Source organism: Salvelinus fontinalis, chromosome 18 (genome assembly GCF_029448725.1).
Source record: "Salvelinus fontinalis isolate EN_2023a chromosome 18, ASM2944872v1, whole genome shotgun sequence".
Lineage (NCBI taxonomy): Eukaryota > Metazoa > Chordata > Actinopteri > Salmoniformes > Salmonidae > Salvelinus > Salvelinus fontinalis.
In genome coordinates this window covers 48,428,291-48,450,051 of record NC_074682.1, presented here as the reverse complement: position 1 = coordinate 48,450,051, position 21,761 = coordinate 48,428,291, and the positions used below count along the sequence as shown (strand labels likewise).

Sequence of the window (21,761 nt, the reverse complement as noted above, 5' to 3'; positions counted from 1 at the left end):
AAGTGTGTGTGCGTACATTTGAGTTTGTACCAGTGTCTGCTTGGGTTTGCATAATTGTGTCTGTGTCTACGTTGCAATGTGCTAACACACAGTACATGGAGACAAACAGACCCAATGTTGCAACTTGCTGCAGCAGCTGACCGGTGTCAGCCTGCCCCCTGTACATTACATCAAAGGTTAGTTCAAAGGTTAGAGACGGCTCTGTCAAAACCAGAAAACCTCCAGAAATGTCCCCCTGCACGGCACACATACACACCTCAGCGTCGACCCAACACCTATCACACTCCATGGCCAAGCACATCTGAAGTGTTTGTGGATACGTGCCCAAGATATACTGCAGCATGCTCGGAATATCCAAACAGCCGGCTTCTCTTACCTTCAGAATGAGCCACATCTTTAAGCCATCTTTCAAATCCCCACTCCACCGCTTCCAGATGAAGGGAGGTGTGAAAGCTCAGGGACTGTTGAATAATTGGTATTTGCATGAGTTTTGAATATGGGCATGTTTATCACAGAGAGGGATTAAGAAAAAAAAACATTGTTAAAACAATACATTTAATCTCAAGGATGGTCAGTCCTTGCATCCAAGATTCTGTATGAATTTGAGGGGTTAGATTTCTCCAGGGTTGAGTAGTGCACTATATAGGGAATAGGGTGAGTAGTGTACTACATAAGGAATAGGGTGAGTAGTGTACTACATAAGGAATAGGGTGAGTAGTGCACTATATAGGGAATAAGGTGAGTAGTGCACTATATAGGGAATAGGGTGAGTAGTGTACTACATAAGGAATAGGGTGAGTAGTGTACTACATAAGGAATAGGGTGAGTAGTGCACTATATAGGGAATAAGGTGAGTAGTGTACTACATAGGGAATGTTTACCAAAACAGCGGCAGGGTTACCGCTTTGTTGTTTGAACTGCAGATTGCCAATTTAAAGATGGCTTAGGAAATTAAATGGATAAAGCAGGGATTTCAGATATTATTCAAACTTTTTCCCTCTCTCATTTGATTTAAGTAAATATTAATTTCACTGCTGTTATTTCTTGCACAACCATTTGGGTTTCATGAAACAGCTGTTTCTAACAGTGGGTTCCGTTTTCATGGAGGTCTTTTCAGAACTGTTCCTCTTTTGTTTTAACTGCCATTGTCTTAGTCATATGCGCGTATGGGGCCTGGTCAAAAGTGGTGCACTATATAGGGTGAGTAGTGCACTATATAGGGAATAGGGTGAGTAGTGTACTACATAAGGAATAGGGTGAGTAGTCTACTACATAGGGAATAGGGTGAGTAGTGTACTATATAGGGAATAGGGTGAGTAGTGTACTACATAGGGAATAGGGTGAGTAGGGCACAATATAGGGAATAAGGTGAGTAGTGTACTACATAGGGAATAGTAATAATATAGGGAATAAGGTGAGTAGTGCACTACATAGGGAATTGGGTGAGTAGTGCACTACATAGGGAATAGGGTGAGTAGTGTACTACATAGGGAATAGGGTGAGTAGTGCACTACATAGGGAATAGGGTGAGTAGTGTACTACATAAGGAATAGGGTGAGTAGTGCACTATATAGGGAATAGGGTGAGTAGGGCACAATATAGGGAATAGGGTGAGTAGTGTACTACATAAGGAATAGGGTGAGTAGTGCACTACATAGGGAATAGGGTGAGTAGTGTACTACATAAGGAATAGGGTGAGTAGTGTACTACATAGGGAATAAGGTGAGTAGTGCACTATATAGGGAATAGGGTGAGTAGTGTACTACATAAGGAATAGGGTGAGTAGTGTACTACATAGGGAATAGGGTGAGTAGTGTACTACATAGGGAATAGTAATAATATAGGGAATAGGGTGAGTAGTGCACTACATAGGGAATAGGGTGAGTAGTGCACTACATAGGGAATAGGGTGAGTAGTGCACTACATAAGGAATAGGGTGAGTAGTGTACTACATAGGGAATAGGGTGAGTAGTGCACTATATAGGGAATAAGGTGAGTAGTGCACTACATAGGGAATAGGGTGAGTAGTGTACTACATAAGGAATAGGGTGAGTAGTGTACTACATAGGGAATAGGGTGAGTAGTGCACTACATAGGGAATAAGGTGAGTAGTGCACTACATAGGGAATAGGGTGAGTAGTGTACTACATAAGGAATAGGGTGAGTAGTGTACTACATAGGGAATAAGGTGAGTAGTGCACTATATATGGAATAGGGTGAGTAGTGTACTACATAAGGAATAGGGTGAGTAGTGTACTACATAGGGAATAAGGTGAGTAGTGCACTACATAGGGAGTAGGGTGTCACTTGGAATCATGGCCATACTGTTTTCCCTTTACAGGCAGGTGCCTGGACATCTATATTTGTTGTTGATTTGAACATAATATGGTCTGAGGGGTCAAGTCATCTGTTGAAGGCCTGTACAGTATATTGACCACAGCCTTGTTATGAGCCATAATCAATGCCTCTGTCCTCAGAGGTGGTCGTGTCAAGGAGAGAGCACACACACACACACACACACACACACACACACACACACACACACACACACACACACACACACACACACACACACACACACACACACACACACACACACACACACACACACACACACCTGAAATACGCAGCACCTCATCAAGGTCATCGCTTAGGGACTGCCAGACAGCATCAACTCACATGTTACAACTTACATACCTGTATAGCACAGGTGGCTGGTGGCACCTTAATTGGGAAGGACGGGCTGGCTCACAGTAATGGCTGGAACATAATTAATGGATTGGTATCAAACACATCAAACACATGGTTTCCATGTGTTTGATATCTTTCCATTCACACCATTCCAGACATTGTTATGACCTGTCCTCCCCTCACCAGCCTCCCGTGCCGTATACCAATACCATCTTGATACTACTTCACTTTCTAAAACAATCCTATTGTACAAGTAGCCTTCGATTCGAAGTGGAGTGTTTTTTAATTGTCATGCTTCATGAATCCTTCCCATGTTCGTCATTGACCATCAGAATACATGGTTCACTATCATATTCTCAATTTGCTCCTTCAGGCTCCTTCAGGCTCCTTCAGGCTCCTTCAGGCTCCTTCAGGCTCCTCCAGGCTCACAGGCCGAAAACTGACCGATCGATCGTTCCAGCGAGCAACACTCTCTGAGTTCAAAGCGGGCCTCCATTTTTAACTGGGCTGTGTTTGACATGTACAAAATCACTTCGGACAGAAAAGTTGGTGGCGGTGGCATCAATTAGCTCGGTCTCCTCAAATCCAATCGGAGGTTTCAGCGAAGTCACTGGGCCCAGATGAGAGCGCTGACCTTCAACCTCGTATTCCCTGCTGGAGAGCGCTTTTCCGTGAACTCATTTGCATGGCGGAGATGTACAGGGTATGCTGAGGGGAATGTAGCTAACTTTTATCACTGTGTTTCAGCAGAACCTAAAGACCTGGAGTGCTGTTGAGATTACATTAAAAGTACATAGTAGCTGCCTCCCGAATGGCGCGGTGGTCTAAGGCACTGCGTCGCAGAGCCAGCTGCGCCACTAGAGATTCTGAATTCGAGTCCAGGCTCTGTCGCAGCCAGCCTCGACCGGGAGACCCATAGGACAGCGTACAATTGGCCCAGCGTCGTCCGGTTTAGGGGAGGGTTTGGCCGGCAGTGAGGTCCTTGTCCCATCGCGCACTAGCGACTCCTGTGGCGGGCCGGGCGCATGCACGCTGACCAGGTCACCAGGTGTATGGTGTTTCCTCCAACACATTGGTGCAGCTGGCTTCCAGGTTAAGTGGGCATTGTGTCAAGAAGCAGTGCAGCTTGGTTGGGTTGAGTTTCGGAGGACGCAGGGCTCTCGACCTTCGCCTCTCCCGAATCCGTACGGGAGTTGCAGTGATGAGACAAGACTGTAACTACTACCAATTGGATACCACGAAGTTGGGGAGAAAACGGGGTACATTTTTTGTTGTTGTTGTTGTTAATCAAAATAAAAGTACATAGTAGCTGCATTAGCTGATTGCTGCTTAACTCCAGACAGTGTCACTGGGAGAAATAAAAAACAAACATACCTATACACAGACAGACAAACACATACACACCCAAGTGAGACATTACTGCAGGGCTATCTGTTATTTTATTTGTGCGTTGAGTTGAATATTTTTTTGGGATCCGCTGCCCCCGTGCTGTTTGCTGGAGCGCTGTGGGGGCTTGTGTGGAGTGCAGTCGTCTTCTCTTTGTATTCCCTCTCTCTTTATCTCTTTAATTTTCACCTTCTCTGTCTTTCTACCGTCGTCCTTTTTCTCTCTCTCCCTCTCTTGCGCTCTCCCCCTTCTCTTGCCTCCCCCCCCCCCCTTATCCTCCACAGCGCTGGCAGAGATGCTGTGCTGCAGGTCTGAGATAGGCCAGACTTGTCCTCTGGCTCTCTGTACTCCCTGTGCTGCTATTGCTGCTGCTGAGTGGGCTGTATTTCTTCCAGCCTGTCTGGCAGCATCTGTCTGAGCCCGAGGAGAGATGGAGTGACGGCTTACTGTAGCCCACCCTACTGACACTGCGAGGGAAAAAGAGCAGCCTTCTATTGCAAAAACGACCCCTGGAGTGGGTTTATCAATGACCAGAGCCTGGTGATATCTGAGAGAGAGAGCGATGGAGAGAGGAGAGAGACCCTTCTCTAGGACCCTGACTAATACCTTAAGAGGGAGATAAGCGATACAAAAGGAAAAGGAATCCTTCAACCCTACTGCTCATCCTCTATAGAGGAGCAGGCCCAGACAGAGGAGCAGGCCCAGACAGAGGAGCAGGCCCAGACAGAGGAGCAGGCCCAGACAGAGGAGCAGGCCCAGACAGAGGAGCAGGCCCAGACAGAGGAACAGGCCCAGACAGAGGAGCAGGCCAAGACAGAGGAGCAGGCCCAGATAGAGGAACAGGCCCAGACAGAGGAACAGGCCCGGACAGAGGAGCAGGCACGGACAGAGGAGCAGGCCCAGACATGAAACGGAGCATGGTTTGGTTTACATCCTGTATGTCTCCAGCTCAACCTATGGAGCTTTAGGCTATATTCCTATTCTGTACCCTGTCCTGAAGTGTGCACTCCTACACTCTCCCTCATAGAATTACTCAATATTGGACTGGTGTGAGGAATATGGTTGAAACTCCCTGCAGCCATGCTTGCATTATCTGTTATTAGAACATTATCTGTTTATAATTAGACAGGTTCCATTGACCCAAGTTTATTAGCCAAAAGCAAAGTCATGACTAAAAAACATCAATTTTGAGTCCGTTTAAGTGTTGGTATACAGAAATATAATACCATATAATAATACCTATAACAATACATTGTAAAGGTTCATACATGCTTATAAAAGGTTAAAAGGATTATAGCCTAGGTTTTAAGTAGTAGGACAAACTTTTTTCTCTCTCTCTTTTCTCATCCTTGATACAGCACTGTTCATCCAATGATTCATCAGTTTATATCTTCAAATGGCTGTAAGCGCACTGACGTGGGATGTTTCATCTACGTACTAGACATGTGTTTCCACGTAGTCGAAGGGAACTGTAGGGAAGTCTAATGAGTCTGCAGCGACTCTGTGCTAGAGCACTGTGCTAGAGCACCACAAATGGCACCCTATTCCCTACATAGTGCACTACCTTTGACCGAGGCCCACAGTGTGAACAATGTACTTTAAAGAGAAATAGCGTGCCATTTGTGACTCAGCCACTGTCCTGGTGACGAGCCGCTACTCATTTTCCCTTGTTGGAAATGTTATGCATCACACATTGATGTGCCAGGGGAAGCATTGTCAGTCATAACAGACAGCAGATGTCTCCCTCAGTTGTCCTTGAAACGATACAACATTTTACATGTACACTACCGGTCAAAAGTTTTAGAGCACCTACTCATTCAAGGGTTTTTCTTTATTTTGACTATTTTTCTACATTGTAGAATAACAGTGAAGACATCAACACTATGAAATAACACATATGGAATCATGTAATAACCAAAAAAGTGTTAAACAAATCAAAATATCTTTTGATTTGGCAAAGCCAAAAGCCAACCTTTGCTTTGATAACAACTTTGCACACTCTTGGCATTCTCTCAACCAGCTTCATGAGGTGTGCATTTCAATTGCATTTCAATTAACAGGTGTGCCTTCTTAAAGGTTGGTTTGTGGAATTTCTTTCATTAATGTGTTTGAGCCAATCAGTTGCATTGTGGCAAGGTAGGGGTGGTATACAGAAGATAGCCCTATTTGGTAAAAGACCAAGTCCATATTATGGAAAGAACATCTCAAATAAGCAAAGAGTAACAACAGTCCATCATTACTTTAAGACATCGGTCAGTCAATATGGAACATTTCAAGAACTTTGAACGTTTCTTTAAGTGCAGTCGCAAAAACAACCAAGCGCTATGATGAAACAAGCTCTCATGAGGACTGCCGCAGGAATGAAAGACCCAGAGTTACCTCTGCTGCAGAGGATACGTTCATTCAAGTTACCAGCCTCAGAAATTGCAGGCCAAATAAAGAGTTCAAGTAACAGACACATCTCAACATCAACTGTTCAGAGGAGACTGCAGGAAGCAGGTCTTCATGGTTGAATTGCTGCAAAGAAACCACTACTAAAGGACACCAATAATAATAAGAGACTTGCTTGTCCAAGAAACACGAGCAATGGACATTAGACTGGTGGAAATCTGTCCTTTTGTCTCATGAGTCCAAATTGGAGATTTTTGATTCCAATCGCCGTGTCTTTGTGAGACGCGGTGTGGGTGAACAGATGATCTCCGCTTGTGTGGTTCCCACCGTGAAGCATGGAGGAGTGATCGTGTGGGGGTGCTTTACTGATGACACTGTCTGTGATTTATTTAGAATTCAAGGTACACTTCATGGCTACCACAGCATTCTACAGCGATACACCATCCCATCTGGTTTGGGCTTAGTGGGACTATCATTTGTTTTTCAACAGGACAATGACCCAACACACCTCCAGGCTGTGTAAGGGCTATTTTACCAAGAAGGAGAGTGCTGCATCAGATGACTTGGCCTCCGGAATCCCTGACCTCAACCCAATTGAGATGGTTTGGGATGAGTTGGACCGCAGAGTGAAGGAAAAGCTGGCAACAAGTGCTCAGCATATGTGGGAACTCCTTCAAGACTGTTGGAAAAGCCTTCTAGGTTAAGCTGGTTGAGAGAATGCCAAGAGTGTGCAAAAATGTCATCAAGGCTGTAAGGTGTGCGTAGTCGTGGCAGGGAAGTCAGACGCAGGAGAGCAGAACTTGGTAATAGCCGGAGCAGTTTAATAGCAAAACCCACGGCATAAAAAATAACAAGACATTTGGGTACAAAAACCCGTCGCGCACCAATCAACACGTGCACAAGCACTTACAATAAACAATCCCACACAAAGACATGGGGGGAACAGAGGGTTAAATACTCAACAAAAGATTGAGGGAATTGAAACCATGTGTGAGGGAAAACAAGACAAAACACATGGAAAATTAAAAGTTGTTCGATAATGGCTAGAAGACCGGCGACGCCGACCGCCGAGCGCTGCCCGAACAAGGAGAGGACCCGACTTCGGCGGAAGTCGTGACAAAGGCAAAGGGTGGCTACTTGAAGAATCTCAAATATTAAATATATTTTGATTTGTTTAACACTTTTTTGGTTACTACATGATTCCATGTGTGTTATTTCATAGTTGTTCTACAATGTAGAAAATAGTAAAAAATACAAAATAAAAATTGAATAAGAAATGGTTCTAAAAGTTTGGACCGGTAGTGTATAATGGAGTCATTTAGCGGATGCTTTCTTCCATGGCCACTTACAATCAGTTCATTGACCGAAACCGGTAAGAGGATAAAACAACGCATATCACTATCAGTGCGACTGCAGTGCGAATGCAGTCAAGGAAAATGGGGTGGTGGCCTTGGTTTTGGATCCATTTTGGTTTAATAAGCATGTGGTATATTCAAAGTGAGAAATGTTTATGTTTAGACTATCACTTTAAATAAGTCCCTAGACTGTCAGACAAAATCAAGCCATGAGACATTCTTAGGCGAGAAACAGCAAAGTGCTCTAATATTGAGATGAGTCCGCATCCCACACCATCTGTTCACAGTTTCATGTCATTAATTGGATAGTCAATTTAAAATGCTTAAATTAGTTGCTGCATATCTTTGCCATTAATTTTGGATTTACTTAGAACTACACAACAGATGGTCTGAGCACGGAGGCGTCTTGACATTTTTCAAATTTTGAGGTTTGAAAACATCTGACAAACTTTGATTTTGTGAACTATCTTTAACTATCTTTTTTTATTTTATTGAACCTTTGTTTAACCACGAAGTCTCATTGTGAACTATCTTTAACTATCTTTTTTTATTTTATTGAACCTTTGTTTAACCACAAAGTCTCATTGACTCAGAAAAGAGCAGAGGGAGCACCCCCCTATCCCTCGACGTACACATCACTGACAAACTGAAATGGTCCACCCACACAGACAGTGTGGTGAAGAAGGCGCAACAGCGCCTCTTCAACCTCAGGAGGCTGAAGAAATGTGGTTGACACCTAAAACCCTCCCAAACCTTTCCAGATGCACAATTGAGAGCATCCTGTCGGGCTGTATCACCGCCTAGTACGACAACTGTACCGCCCGCAACCGCAGGGCTCTCCAGAGGGTGGTGCGGTCTGCCTAACGCATCACCGGGGGCAAACTACCTGCCTTCCAGGACACCTACAGCACCCGATGTCACAGGAAGTCCAAAAAGATCCTGAAGGACAACAACCACCCGATCCACTGCCTGTTCACTCCACTATCATCCAGAAGGCGAGGTCAGTACAGGTGCATCAAAGCTGGGACCGAGAGACTGAAAAACAGCTTCTATCTCAATGCCATCAGACTGTTAAATAGCCATCACTAGCACCCTAGAGACTGCTGCTCTATATACATATACTTGAAATCACTGGCCACTTTAACAATGGAACACTAGTCATTTTAATAATGTTTACATATTTTGCAATACTCATCTCATATGTATATACTGTATTCTATTCTACTGTATTTTAGTCTATGCCGCTCCGACATTGCTCGTCCAAATATTTATATATTCTTAATTCCATTCTTTTAATTTGTGTGTATTGTGTGTATTGTTATGAAATTGATAGATTTTACTTGTTAGATATTACTGCACTGTTGGAGCTAAAAACGCAAGCATTTTGCTACACCCGCAATAACATCTGCTAAACATGTGTATGTGACCAATAAAATGTGATTGGATTTGAAGTCAGAAGACCTCTTTCCTTAGGGAGACACCACAATGCTGTGTTGTAGTAATGTCACGTTTGTTGAATGGAGGAGACCAAGGCGCAGCGTGATGTGAATTCATTCTTCTATTTATTAACGAAGAACACTGGAAAAACTTACAAAACAACAAAACGAACGTGACGCTATAGATCAACAAGTGCAGACACAAGCAACTAACATAGACAATAACCCACAGCCCACAATGACAAAACAGGCTACCTAAATATGGTTCCCAATCAGAGACAACGACTATCACCTGCCTCTGATTGAGAACCATATCAGGCCAAACACAGAAACAGACAAACTAGACATACAACATAGAATGCCCACACAGATCACACCCTGACTAAACAAAACATACAAGCATACAAAGCAAACTATGGTCAGGGCGTGACAAGTACTCTGGAAATAGCAATACTGTCTTCAATAAAAAAATCACATTTTCTTTCGCCTTTTCCTGTTATCTCACTTCCTGTTCTAGAATTTCCTCATCTCCCCCTCGCTGCAACTCCAACCTTCGCACCTCTGTCTGCTATAACACTTCTGTCTACTATAACATCTGTCCACTGTAACATCTCTGTTCTACTGTAACATCTGTCTACTATAACATCTGTCTACTATAATGTCTCTATCTACTACAACATCTGTCTAATGTAACATCTCTGTCTGCTATAACATTTCTATCTACTATAACATCTCTGTCTACTATAACATCTCTGTCTACTATAACATCTCTGTCTACTATAACATCGCTGTCTACTATATCATCGCTGTCTACTATAACATCTCTGTCTACTGTAACATCTCTGTCTACTGTAACATCTCTGTCTACTATAACATCTCTGTCTACTATAATATCTCTGTCTACTGTAACATCTCTGTCTACTATAACATATCTGTCTACTATAACATCTCTGTCTACTATAACATCTCTGTCTACTATAATATCTCTGTCTACTGTAACATCTCTGTCTACTATAACATATCTGTCTACTATAATATCTCTGTCTACTATAATATCTCTGTCTACTGTAACATCTCTGTCTACTATAATATCTCTGTCTACTGTAACATCTCTGTCTACTATAACATATCTGTCTACTATAACATATCTGTCTACTATAACATCTCTGTCTACTATAACATCTCTGTCTACTATAACATCTCTGTCTACTGTAACATCTCTGTCTACTGTAACATCTCTGTCTACTATAACATATCTGTCTACTATAACATCTCTGTCTACTTTAACATATCTGTCTACTATAACATCTCTGTCTACTATAACATCTCTGTCTACTGTAACATCTCTGTCTACTGTAACATATCTGTCTACTATAACATCTCTGTCTACTGTAACATCTCTGTCTACTATAACATATCTGTCTACTATAACATCGCTGTCTACTATAACATCAAGGCCTAATACGCACCATTTCAACCTGTGTAACCAAGCATTTTGCTACACTCGCATTAACATCTGCTAACCATGTGTACAGTATGTGACCAATAAAATTTGATTTGATTTGACCAAAGAGTGAAAAATCGGACAGATCTGTTAAGAAGTTTCCTTTTCCACTTCTCCCCAGCTCTGATACAGTATATTGGACTGAAACCCTCTTGGGTTCCTAAGCAGCTCCACAGTCAGATTAATTTCCTGCATGGCCTGCAAAATCTCATATGTCTCTTTATGGCTTGGGAGGGATACAGTCAGTGGACCTTAGCAATTACAGATTAATCAATTGAATTTGTGAAGGAGCCACTGAAACCCCAGCAGACCTCTGTGTGTGAAATTGGAATTACTTGCAGATCGATTGTCTTGCCTGCAATATATGGGGGTACTTATAGTGATTATCGGTGGAGAAGGAAACTGTTTATAATTGAACATGTTATCTCTTATCTTGTTATCCACAGTTTTGTGCTGGTCTTCTCCTGTCTGGTCCTCTCTGTATTTTCCACCATTAAGGAGTATGAGAAGAGTTCCGAAGATGCCTTGTATATACTGGTAGGCACTTTGGTTCACACTTACATGACGTGTATCAGTAGCATGCCATTTGCACATATGTAGACAATGGTTTTGTGCTGGAGATAATGAATATGAGGTTGAAAAGTGTTGGAATAACGCTTTAAGTCTGGAGAAACACGGCATGTGCTGGCTGTTCATAATATAACCAATTCACACTGTAAGAAAGTAGTTGCTAATTGTCTCTCTCAGTTCTGACTATATACACATACTATATGAATAATTTTCTTCTAATTTCCTTAGTTTTGGGGTACCAAACTTTCACAATATATCCATATTATCTTTGCAAAACCATTATGATAATATCAGCATTATGTGTGTTATGAATGCCTCTGTGATGTAACAGGAAGCCTTTGTCCCTTAACAGGAAATAGTCACCATCGTGGTGTTCGGCGTGGAGTACATAGTGAGGATATGGGCCGCCGGATGCTGCTGCAGATACAGAGGATGGAGGGGCCGTCTGAAATTCGCCCGCAAGCCCTTCTGCGTGATCGGTGAGTTCGACCGCGACTGCCCCTGTGGTCTTCTCTGTGTCACTGCGTGCCTGGTCTCTGTCATCAGTGAGATACAACTGTCCGGCAGCAGTCACCTAAGTGGCCTGCATTTGGTTCATTCCTTCCATGGACTGTTTTATCTTCTGCTCAATTTAGGCCGAATATACCCATACTTCTTCCTTCCCCTCCGCCCCCAAAACAGATTTGTAGTGATTGTTCTGGCACAAAGTGGCCACCATGTATTATCGAGGTGGCTGCTGGCTGTAGTTGGTGGTGCTTCATCAAATCCTTCCAAACAGTACCTATGGGTAGCACCCATCTAACAACTTTTATCCATCAGCAACCTACAGTACTTGAACTCAGGCTGCTGAGGGGAGGACGGCTCATAATAATGTCTGGAACGGAGCTCATGGAATGAAATCAAACACATGGAAACCATGTGTTTGATACCATTCCACTGATTCCACTCCAGCCATTACCACAAGCCCGTTCTCCTCAATTAAGGTGCCACCAACCTCCTGTGACTTGTGCCCAATAAACCAGGGATCATCAACTAGATTCAGCCACGGGACAATTTTTTTCTTGAGCGGATGGTCAGGGAAGGTATATTACTGTAAACTTTCCAAGTTTACTAGTAAACTACCAGAATTTGTGTATCTTTCAAGGATTTTATTGTAATCTATCACAAGACATCTAGTTGCCCTTTCAGGTACTTTAGATTATCTCTGGCCCTCTGTGTGGCCTTATCACATGTAAAATATAGAAAATAATGAAATATGATAAAAAATATATATCGAATGATAAATCTGTAAAACATCTTAAATATAAACCATCAACTTAGTGAATAGCATTTATTTAAAAAATATGATTTACCTTTATTTATTTTACTTTGTCAATATGTATTTGTTGTCCATGTTTTGGCGTCAAACTGGTGGCAGTTGTGAAAAAAGTCAATAGTTGGAAGAGTTGCAGAGTCTTTTTTATTTAACCTTTATTTAACTGAATTGAAAATAATACCATTGTTGATTAGATGATTTTTCATTAATTAGACCATATGTTCTCTCTACTAAAAACTCATGGACACAGATATACATTTTTTTTATACTTTATATAAATAAATAAAAAATTGTTAGTCAAGTATAAGTTACCAAAGTTACGATAGATTGCCATATATTTTCTGGTAATTACCTAAATTACCTCCAAATTCCACAGTTGGGGAACCCCGCAATAAACTGTAGAGAAGTGATGTTTTCAGGGGAACATGGGGTCAGGTTGTGTATTCAACTGTCTCTCTTGAAGATAGAGATCCTTGATTTCCTCACAACTGAATTCTGAATTCAACTCTGTTGTCCATTTATTGTCCATGTAGTTTATATAATCTTAATGTTGATTATTTTGTATGTCCTGTGATATAAATATTTTTAAACATATCGCATACAAATATACATCCAGTACGTGAACAAAAATAAAATAAATGTGTGGAATTAAATACTATATACTTTTTGAATATTTTTGAAAATGTCTGATAAATGTCCGTCTTTCCCAGACGTCATGGTGCTGATTGCATCCATCTCTGTGCTGGCGGCGGGAACCCAGGGGAACGTCTTTGCTACGTCGGCCATCCGGAGTTTGAGGTTCCTGCAGATCCTGCGCATGATCCGGATGGACCGCCGTGGAGGCACCTGGAAACTCCTGGGATCTGTCGTCTACGCTCACAGCAAGGTAATCAAAGACCAGGGCTGGATGGAGTGTGTGTGATTGATTGATCTGATGCTTGTACCTCGCCACCCCAATCTGGCTCCTTGCCCGCATTGCAGCATGTTTCTATAAATTCAATATCTAGATTTGAGCTTCCACAGACGTCAAGTCAAGTCAACTGATAGCACATGTCAAATGTATCGATCTAAGTTCATTGATCACACAGCCAGCCGTATGACATTAACACTGTCCCCACCCTCTAACCAGATTGATTGACAGGCGACTTAATAAACAATCATCTGCTGAATAACAACTTCTGGGGACGTTACATTACAGCTCTCAGATTGATCTAATACACCCACAGTACAGAAAACAACTCATCATCAAGCTCTCCACAGGGCGTGCTGTGACCGATCTCGTACCCACTTTAACTAACTAGATGTACCCTCCAATTGATCAAAGGCTCCTGAAGCTTGGTCTGCGTCCCAAATTGCACCCCATGCTCTATGTAATGCACTACTTTTGACCAGGGCCCATAGAGCTCTGGTCAAAAGTAGTGCACTATATAGGAAATAGGGTTCCATTTGGAACACACATTTGGTCTGATAAATGGAGCACTCTCAATGGGGAATAAGAGTGTCTCCCAGTGGTTCCCAGAGTGGCTCCTTAAGTGTCACCCAGTGATGCATAGCAACACAGTCCCCATAGAGAGCCAGGGAGAGGAAGAGCAGAGGGCGGTGGAGTGTCTAATGAGATCTCCTGGTAGAGAAGTATGTCAGGGCAAAATGGATCAGGTCCTGAGTCTGACAGTGCAGAGGCCAAAGCGGCCATGGACTATCGACTCTTATTGGATTTGGCTCGCACACACCGTTACCGGTCTTCTGCCTGCCTGTGAGATGGAACAGCTAGATAGATGTGCAGCCTTGTCGTGTTGCAATATATTAACACTGATAAAGGAAGTGTTTTTCTCCTGCATGTTGATATTTAACGGAGCCTTGGGATTGAACAGAATTCTTTCAGGCAAGAGGTTCTAACTCCACTTGACTGACTTTTCTGAAAGCGACTATATTTAGGGACATTTGACTTGCAGTCAGTGCATTCATCTTAAGATATCTAGGTGGGACAACCACCATCTTTTTGTGCTATATTTAAATGGTATTTTTATTATAGTTTTTTTATCCCAGGCCCCCGTCCCCGCAGGAAATGCCTTTTGGTAGGCCGTCATTGTGAATAAGAATTTGTTCTTCACTGACTTGCCCAGTTAAATAAAGGTTAAATAAAAAATAAAAATAAAATATTAGTCATAGTAAGTTGCTCTGGATAAGAGTGTCTGTTAAATGACTAAAATGTCAAATGTAAATGTAAAAATGTGTTGGTGCTCTATTTACACTAAATGCATACAGTGCCTTCGGAAAGTATTCAGACCCCTTGCCTTTTTTCCACATTTAGTTATATTACAGCCTTCTTCTAAAATTGATTAAATAAATAAATATCTACACACAATACCCCATAATGACAAAGTGAAAACAGAGCTCCGAGACAGGATTGTGGCGAGGTACAGATCTGAGGAAGGGTACCAAAAACTGTCTGCAGCATTGAAGGTCCCCAAGAACACAGTGGCCTCCATCATTCTTGAATGGAAGAAGTTTGGAAATACCAAGACTTCCTAGAACTGGCTGCCCGGCCAAACTGAGCAATCGGGGGAGAAGGGCCTTGGTCAGGGATGTGACCAAGAACCCAATGGTCACTCTAACAGAACTCTAGAGTTCATGTGTAGAGATAGGAAAACCTTCCAGAAGGACAACCATCTCTGCAGCACTCCACCATTCAGGCCTTTATGGTAGAGTGACCAGACGGAAGCCACTCCTCTGTAAAAGGCACACGACAGCCCACTTGGAGTTTGCCAAAAGGCACCCAAAGACTCTCAGACCATGAGAAACAAGATTCCCTGTTACGATGAAACCAAGATCGAAACCTTTGGCCGGAATGCCAAGAGTCACGTATGGAAGAAAAATAGCACCATCCCTACAGTGAAGCATGGTGGTGGCAGCATCATGCTGTGGGGATGTTTTTCAGTGGCAGAGACTGGGAGACTAGTCAGGATTGAGGCAAAGATGAACCGAGCAAAGAACTGAGAGATCCTCGATGAAAACCTGCACCAGAGCGCACATGACCTTTGACTGGGATGAAGGTTCACCTTCCAACAGGACTTCAACCCCATCTAACATCTCCGTTGAGACCTGAAAATATCTGTGCAGCAACGCTCCCTGTCCAACCTGACAGAGCTTGAGAGGATCTGCAGAGAAGAATGGGAGCTTGTAGCGTCATACCCAAGAAGACTCGAGGCTGTAATCGCTGCCAAAGGTGCTTCAACAGGGTACTGAGTAAAGGGCCTGAATACTTATGTAGATGTGATATATAAGTTTTTTTTAAATATAAATTAGCAAACATTTCTAAAAACCTGTTTTCACTTAGTCATTATGTGGTATTGTGTGTAGATTGATGAAGAAGAAAAAACGATTGAATCAATTTTAGAATAAGGCTGCAACCTAACAAAATGTGGAACAAGTCAAGGGGTCTGAATACTTTCAGAAGGCACTGTATGGTAGATAATATGCATTTGGCAGTACGTCCAATCGGCCTCACAACTGCAGACCACGTGTAACCACGCCAGCCCAGGACCTTCACATTCAGCTTCTTCACCTGCGGGATCATCTGAGACCAGCTATCCGGAATATTTCTGTCTGTAATATAGCCCTTTTGTGGTGAAAAAGAAATATAGCCCTCCCAGGCCCACCCATGGCGTCGCTGCCCAGTAATGTGAAATCAATAGATTAGGGCTTAATTAATTTATTTAAATTGACTGATTTCCTTAAATGAACTGTAACTCTGTAAAATCATTGACATGTTGCTTTTATATTTTTGTTCAGTAATAGTTGAGTTACCTAAAGTTACTTTGGAAAAGTAGTTTACTACATCCAAACTACTTGGTGAAGAATTATCATATCTCAATCTGAAATGTCATAGGCTACAAGGCAATAGGCAATTATTGCCTAACCATATTTAATTTCTTGTAAACAAAAGTAGTGTGTAGTTCCAGTAGTACACCACTTCATGATAAAGTAAGTAACTACTGAAAACACTACCAAGATTTGAATTTAGTTCAACTACCACCAAGCTACTGCAAAATGTATTTAAATGACTAGTTGAATTACATGTAGATCACTACTCCCTAACACTGGTAACCATACTCACCTCCTCTAGTTTCATACTTTTTGCATCTGCCCATTAGAGAGCCCAATTTTGGGGTGGCAGGTAGCCTAGTGGTTAGAGCGTTGAGCCAGTCACCAAAAGGTTGCTGGATTGAATCCTCGAGCTGACAAGGTAAAAATCTGTCATTCTGCCCCTGAACAAGGCAGTTAACCCACTTATCCCCGGTAGGCCGTCATTGTAAAATAAGAATTTGTTCTTAACAGACTTGCCTAGTTAAATAAAGGTAAAAATAAATAAATGCAATACTTTTTTATTTGTACTCTGGTCATAAAATACATATGCAAATAGCTGGCATTTATTCATTTAATAAAGCAAGTTTCCTCTCAAAGGTAAATTTGCTTCGATACTCTGATCTTGAAATCAATATGCAGTAGCTGCATTGTTTTCATTTCTTTCTGACACTTTGATCTTTGACTTTTTGCAGGAGCTGATCACGGCGTGGTACATCGGCTTCCTCTGCCTCATCCTGGCGTCTTTCCTGGTCTACCTGGCAGAAAAGGAGGACAACGACCAGTTTGAGACCTACGCAGACGCACTGTGGTGGGGCCTGGTAAGTCACTCAGTCTGGTTCCACATGTCCTTTCAAACCCCACCTAGCGGTTGCTGATAGGAGAATGTATGTCCCCACAAAACACTCAGCAGGTTACTGATAGGGGAATGTATGTCCCCACAAAACACTCAGCGGTTGCAGATAGGAGAATGTATGTCCCCACAAAACACTCAGCAGGTTGCTAATAGGAGAATGTATGTCCCCACAAAACACTCAGGAGGTTGCTAATAGGAGAATGTATGTCCCCACATAACACTCAGCGGTTGCAGATAGGAGAAAGTATGTCCCCACAAAACACTCAGCGGTTGCAGATAGAAGAATGTATGTCCCAACAAAACACTCAGCGGTTGCAGATAGGAGAATGTATGTCCCCACAAAACACTCAGCGGTTGCAGATAGGAGAATGTATGTCCACACAAAACACTCAGCGGTTGCAGATAGGAGAATGTATGTCCCCAAAAAACACTCAGCGGTTGCTGATAGGAGAATGTATGTCCCCACAAAACACTCAGCGGTTGCTGACAGGGGAATGTATGTCCCCACAAAAAACTCACGGTTGCTGATAGGAGAATGTATGTCCCCACAAAACACTCAGCGGGTTACTAACAGGAGAATGTATGTCCCCACAAAAAACTCAGCAGGTTGCTGATAGGAGAATGTATGTCCCCACAAAACACTCAGCGGTTGCTGATAGGAGAATGTATGTCCCCACAAAACACTCAGCGGTTGCTGATAGGAGAATGTATGTCCCCACAAAACACTCAGCAAGTTGCTGATAGGAGAATGTATGTCGCCACAAAACACTCAGCAGGTTGCTGATAGGAGAATGTATGTCCCCACAAAACACTCAGCAGGTTGCTGATAGGAGAATGTATGTCCCCACAAAACACTCAGCGGGTTACTAATAGGAGAATGTATGTCCCCACAAAACACTCAGCGGGTTACTAATAGGAGAATGTATGTCCCCACAAAACACTCAGCAGGTTGCTGATAGGAGAATGTATGTCCCCACAAAACACTCAGCGGGTTACTAATAGGAGAATGTATGTCCCCACAAAACACTCAGCGGTTGCTGATAGGAGAATGTATGTCCCCACAAAACACTCAGCGGTTGCAGATAGGAGAATGTATGTCCCCACAAAACACTCAGCAGGTTACTAATAGGAGAATGTATGTCACAAAACACTCAGCGGTTGCAGATAGGAGAATGTATGTCCCCACAAAACACTCAGCGGTTGCTGATAGGAGAATGTATGTCCCCACATAACACTCAGCGGGTTACTAATAGGAGAATGTATGTCCCCACAAAACACTCAGCGGTTGCTGATAGGAGAATGTATGTCCCCACAAAACACTCAGCAGGTTGCTGATAGGAGAATGTTTGTCCCCACAAAACACTCAGCGGTTGCAGATAGGAGAATGTATGTCCCCACAAAACAAACACTCAGCGGGTTACTAATAGGAGAATGTATGTCCCCACAAAACACTCAGCGGTTGCTGATAGGAGAATGTATGTCCCCACAAAACACTCAGCAGGTTGCTGATAGGAGAATGTATGTCCCCACAAAACACTCAGCGGTTGCAGATAGGAAAATGTATGTCCCCACAAAACACTCAGCGGTTGCAGATAGGAGAATGTATGTCCCCACAAAACACTCAGCGGTTGCTGATAGGAGAATGTATGTCCCCACAAAACACTCAGCGGTTGCTGATAGGAGAATGTATGTCCCCACAAAACACTCAGCGGTTGCTGATAGGAGAATGTATGTCCCCACAAAACACTCAGCGGTTGCTGATAGGAGAATGTATGTCCCCACAAAACACTCAGCGGTTGCAGATAGGAGAATGTATGTCCCCACAAAACACTCAGCGGTTGCAGATAGGAGAATGTATGTCCCCACAAAACACTCAGCGGTTGCAGATAGGAGAATGTATGTCCCCACAAAACACTCAGCGGTTGCTGATAGGAGAATGTATGTCCCCACAAAACACTCAGCAGGTTGCTAATAGGAGAATGTATGTCCCCACAAAACACTCAGCAGGTTGCTGATAGGAGAATGTATGTCCCCACAAAACACTCAGCAGGTTGCAGATAGGAGAATGTATGTCCCCACAAAACACTCAGCGGGTTGCTAATAGGAGAATGTATGTCCCCACAAAACACTCAGTGGTTGCAGATAGGAGAATGTATGTCCCCACAAAACACTCAGCGGTTGCAGATAGGAGAATGTATGTCCCCACAAAACCCTCAGCGGTTGCTGATAGGAGAATGTATGTCCTCACAAAACACTCAGCGGTTGCAGATAGGAGAACGTATGTCCCCACAAAACACTCAGCGGTTGCAGATAGGAGAATGTATGTCCCCACAAAACACTCAGCGGGTTACTAATAGGAGAATGTATGTCCCCACAAAACACTCAGCGGGTTACTAATAGGAGAATGTATGTCCCCACAAAACACTCAGCGGTTGCAGATAGGAGAATGTATGTCCACACAAAACACTCAGCGGTTGCAGATAGGAGAATGTATGTCCCCAAAAAACACTCAGCGGTTGCAGATAGGAGAAAGTATGTCCCCACAAAACACTCAGCGGTTGCAGATAGAAGAATGTATGTCCCAACAAAACACTCAGCGGTTGCAGATAGGAGAATGTATGTCCCCACAAAACACTCAGCGGTTGCAGATAGGAGAATGTATGTCCACACAAAACACTCAGCGGTTGCAGATAGGAGAATGTATGTCCCCAAAAAACACTCAGCGGTTGCTGATAGGAGAATGTATGTCCCCACAAAACACTCAGCGGTTGCTGACAGGGGAATGTATGTCCCCACAAAAAACTCACGGTTGCTGATAGGAGAATGTATGTCCCCACAAAACACTCAGCGGGTTACTAACAGGAGAATGTATGTCCCCACAAAAAACTCAGCAGGTTGCTGATAGGAGAATGTATGTCCCCACAAAACACTCAGCGGTTGCTGATAGGAGAATGTATGTCCCCACAAAACACTCAGCGGTTGCTGATAGGAGAATGTATGTCCCCACAAAACACTCAGCAAGTTGCTGATAGGAGAATGTATGTCGCCACAAAACACTCAGCAGGTTGCTGATAGGAGAATGTATGTCCCCACAAAACACTCAGCAGGTTGCTGATAGGAGAATGTATGTCCCCACAAAACACTCAGCGGGTTACTAATAGGAGAATGTATGTCCCCACAAAACACTCAGCGGGTTACTAATAGGAGAATGTATGTCCCCACAAAACACTCAGCAGGTTGCTGATAGGAGAATGTATGTCCCCACAAAACACTCAGCGGGTTACTAATAGGAGAATGTATGTCCCCACAAAACACTCAGCGGTTGCTGATAGGAGAATGTATGTCCCCACAAAACACTCAGCGGTTGCAGATAGGAGAATGTATGTCCCCACAAAACACTCAGCAGGTTACTAATAGGAGAATGTATGTCACAAAACACTCAGCGGTTGCAGATAGGAGAATGTATGTCCCCACAAAACACTCAGCGGTTGCTGATAGGAGAATGTATGTCCCCACATAACACTCAGCGGGTTACTAATAGGAGAATGTATGTCCCCACAAAACACTCAGCGGTTGCTGATAGGAGAATGTATGTCCCCACAAAACACTCAGCAGGTTGCTGATAGGAGAATGTATGTCCCCACAAAACACTCAGCGGTTGCAGATAGGAGAATGTATGTCCCCACAAAACAAACACTCAGCGGGTTACTAATAGGAGAATGTATGTCCCCACAAAACACTCAGCGGTTGCTGATAGGAGAATGTATGTCCCCACAAAACACTCAGCAGGTTGCTGATAGGAGAATGTATGTCCCCACAAAACACTCAGCGGTTGCAGATAGGAAAATGTATGTCCCCACAAAACACTCAGCGGTTGCAGATAGGAGAATGTATGTCCCCACAAAACACTCAGCGGTTGCTGATAGGAGAATGTATGTCCCCACAAAACACTCAGCGGTTGCTGATAGGAGAATGTATGTCCCCACAAAACACTCAGCGGTTGCTGATAGGAGAATGTATGTCCCCACAAAACACTCAGCGGTTGCTGATAGGAGAATGTATGTCCCCACAAAACACTCAGCGGTTGCAGATAGGAGAATGTATGTCCCCACAAAACACTCAGCGGTTGCAGATAGGAGAATGTATGTCCCCACAAAACACTCAGCGGTTGCAGATAGGAGAATGTATGTCCCCACAAAACACTCAGCGGTTGCTGATAGGAGAATGTATGTCCCCACAAAACACTCAGCAGGTTGCTAATAGGAGAATGTATGTCCCCACAAAACACTCAGCAGGTTGCTGATAGGAGAATGTATGTCCCCACAAAACACTCAGCAGGTTGCAGATAGGAGAATGTATGTCCCCACAAAACACTCAGCGGGTTGCTAATAGG

General features: G+C 43.2%; 1 protein-coding gene across 12 annotated transcripts in view; it reads left to right on the top strand.

The window, feature by feature from the left end:
* LOC129815684 (potassium voltage-gated channel subfamily KQT member 2-like) overlaps positions 1 to 21,761 on the top strand; it is a 77,721-nt gene that overhangs the window by 21,779 nt on the left and 34,181 nt on the right. For all 12 annotated transcript variants that reach the window (XM_055869699.1, XM_055869693.1, XM_055869697.1 and 9 more), the window contains exons 2-5: positions 11,210 to 11,300; positions 11,686 to 11,812; positions 13,359 to 13,534; positions 17,208 to 17,333. In XM_055869699.1, coding sequence (XP_055725674.1) covers positions 11,210 to 11,300; positions 11,686 to 11,812; positions 13,359 to 13,534; positions 17,208 to 17,333 — 520 coding nt within the window. The remainder of the gene's footprint in view (positions 1 to 11,209; positions 11,301 to 11,685; positions 11,813 to 13,358; positions 13,535 to 17,207; positions 17,334 to 21,761) is intronic.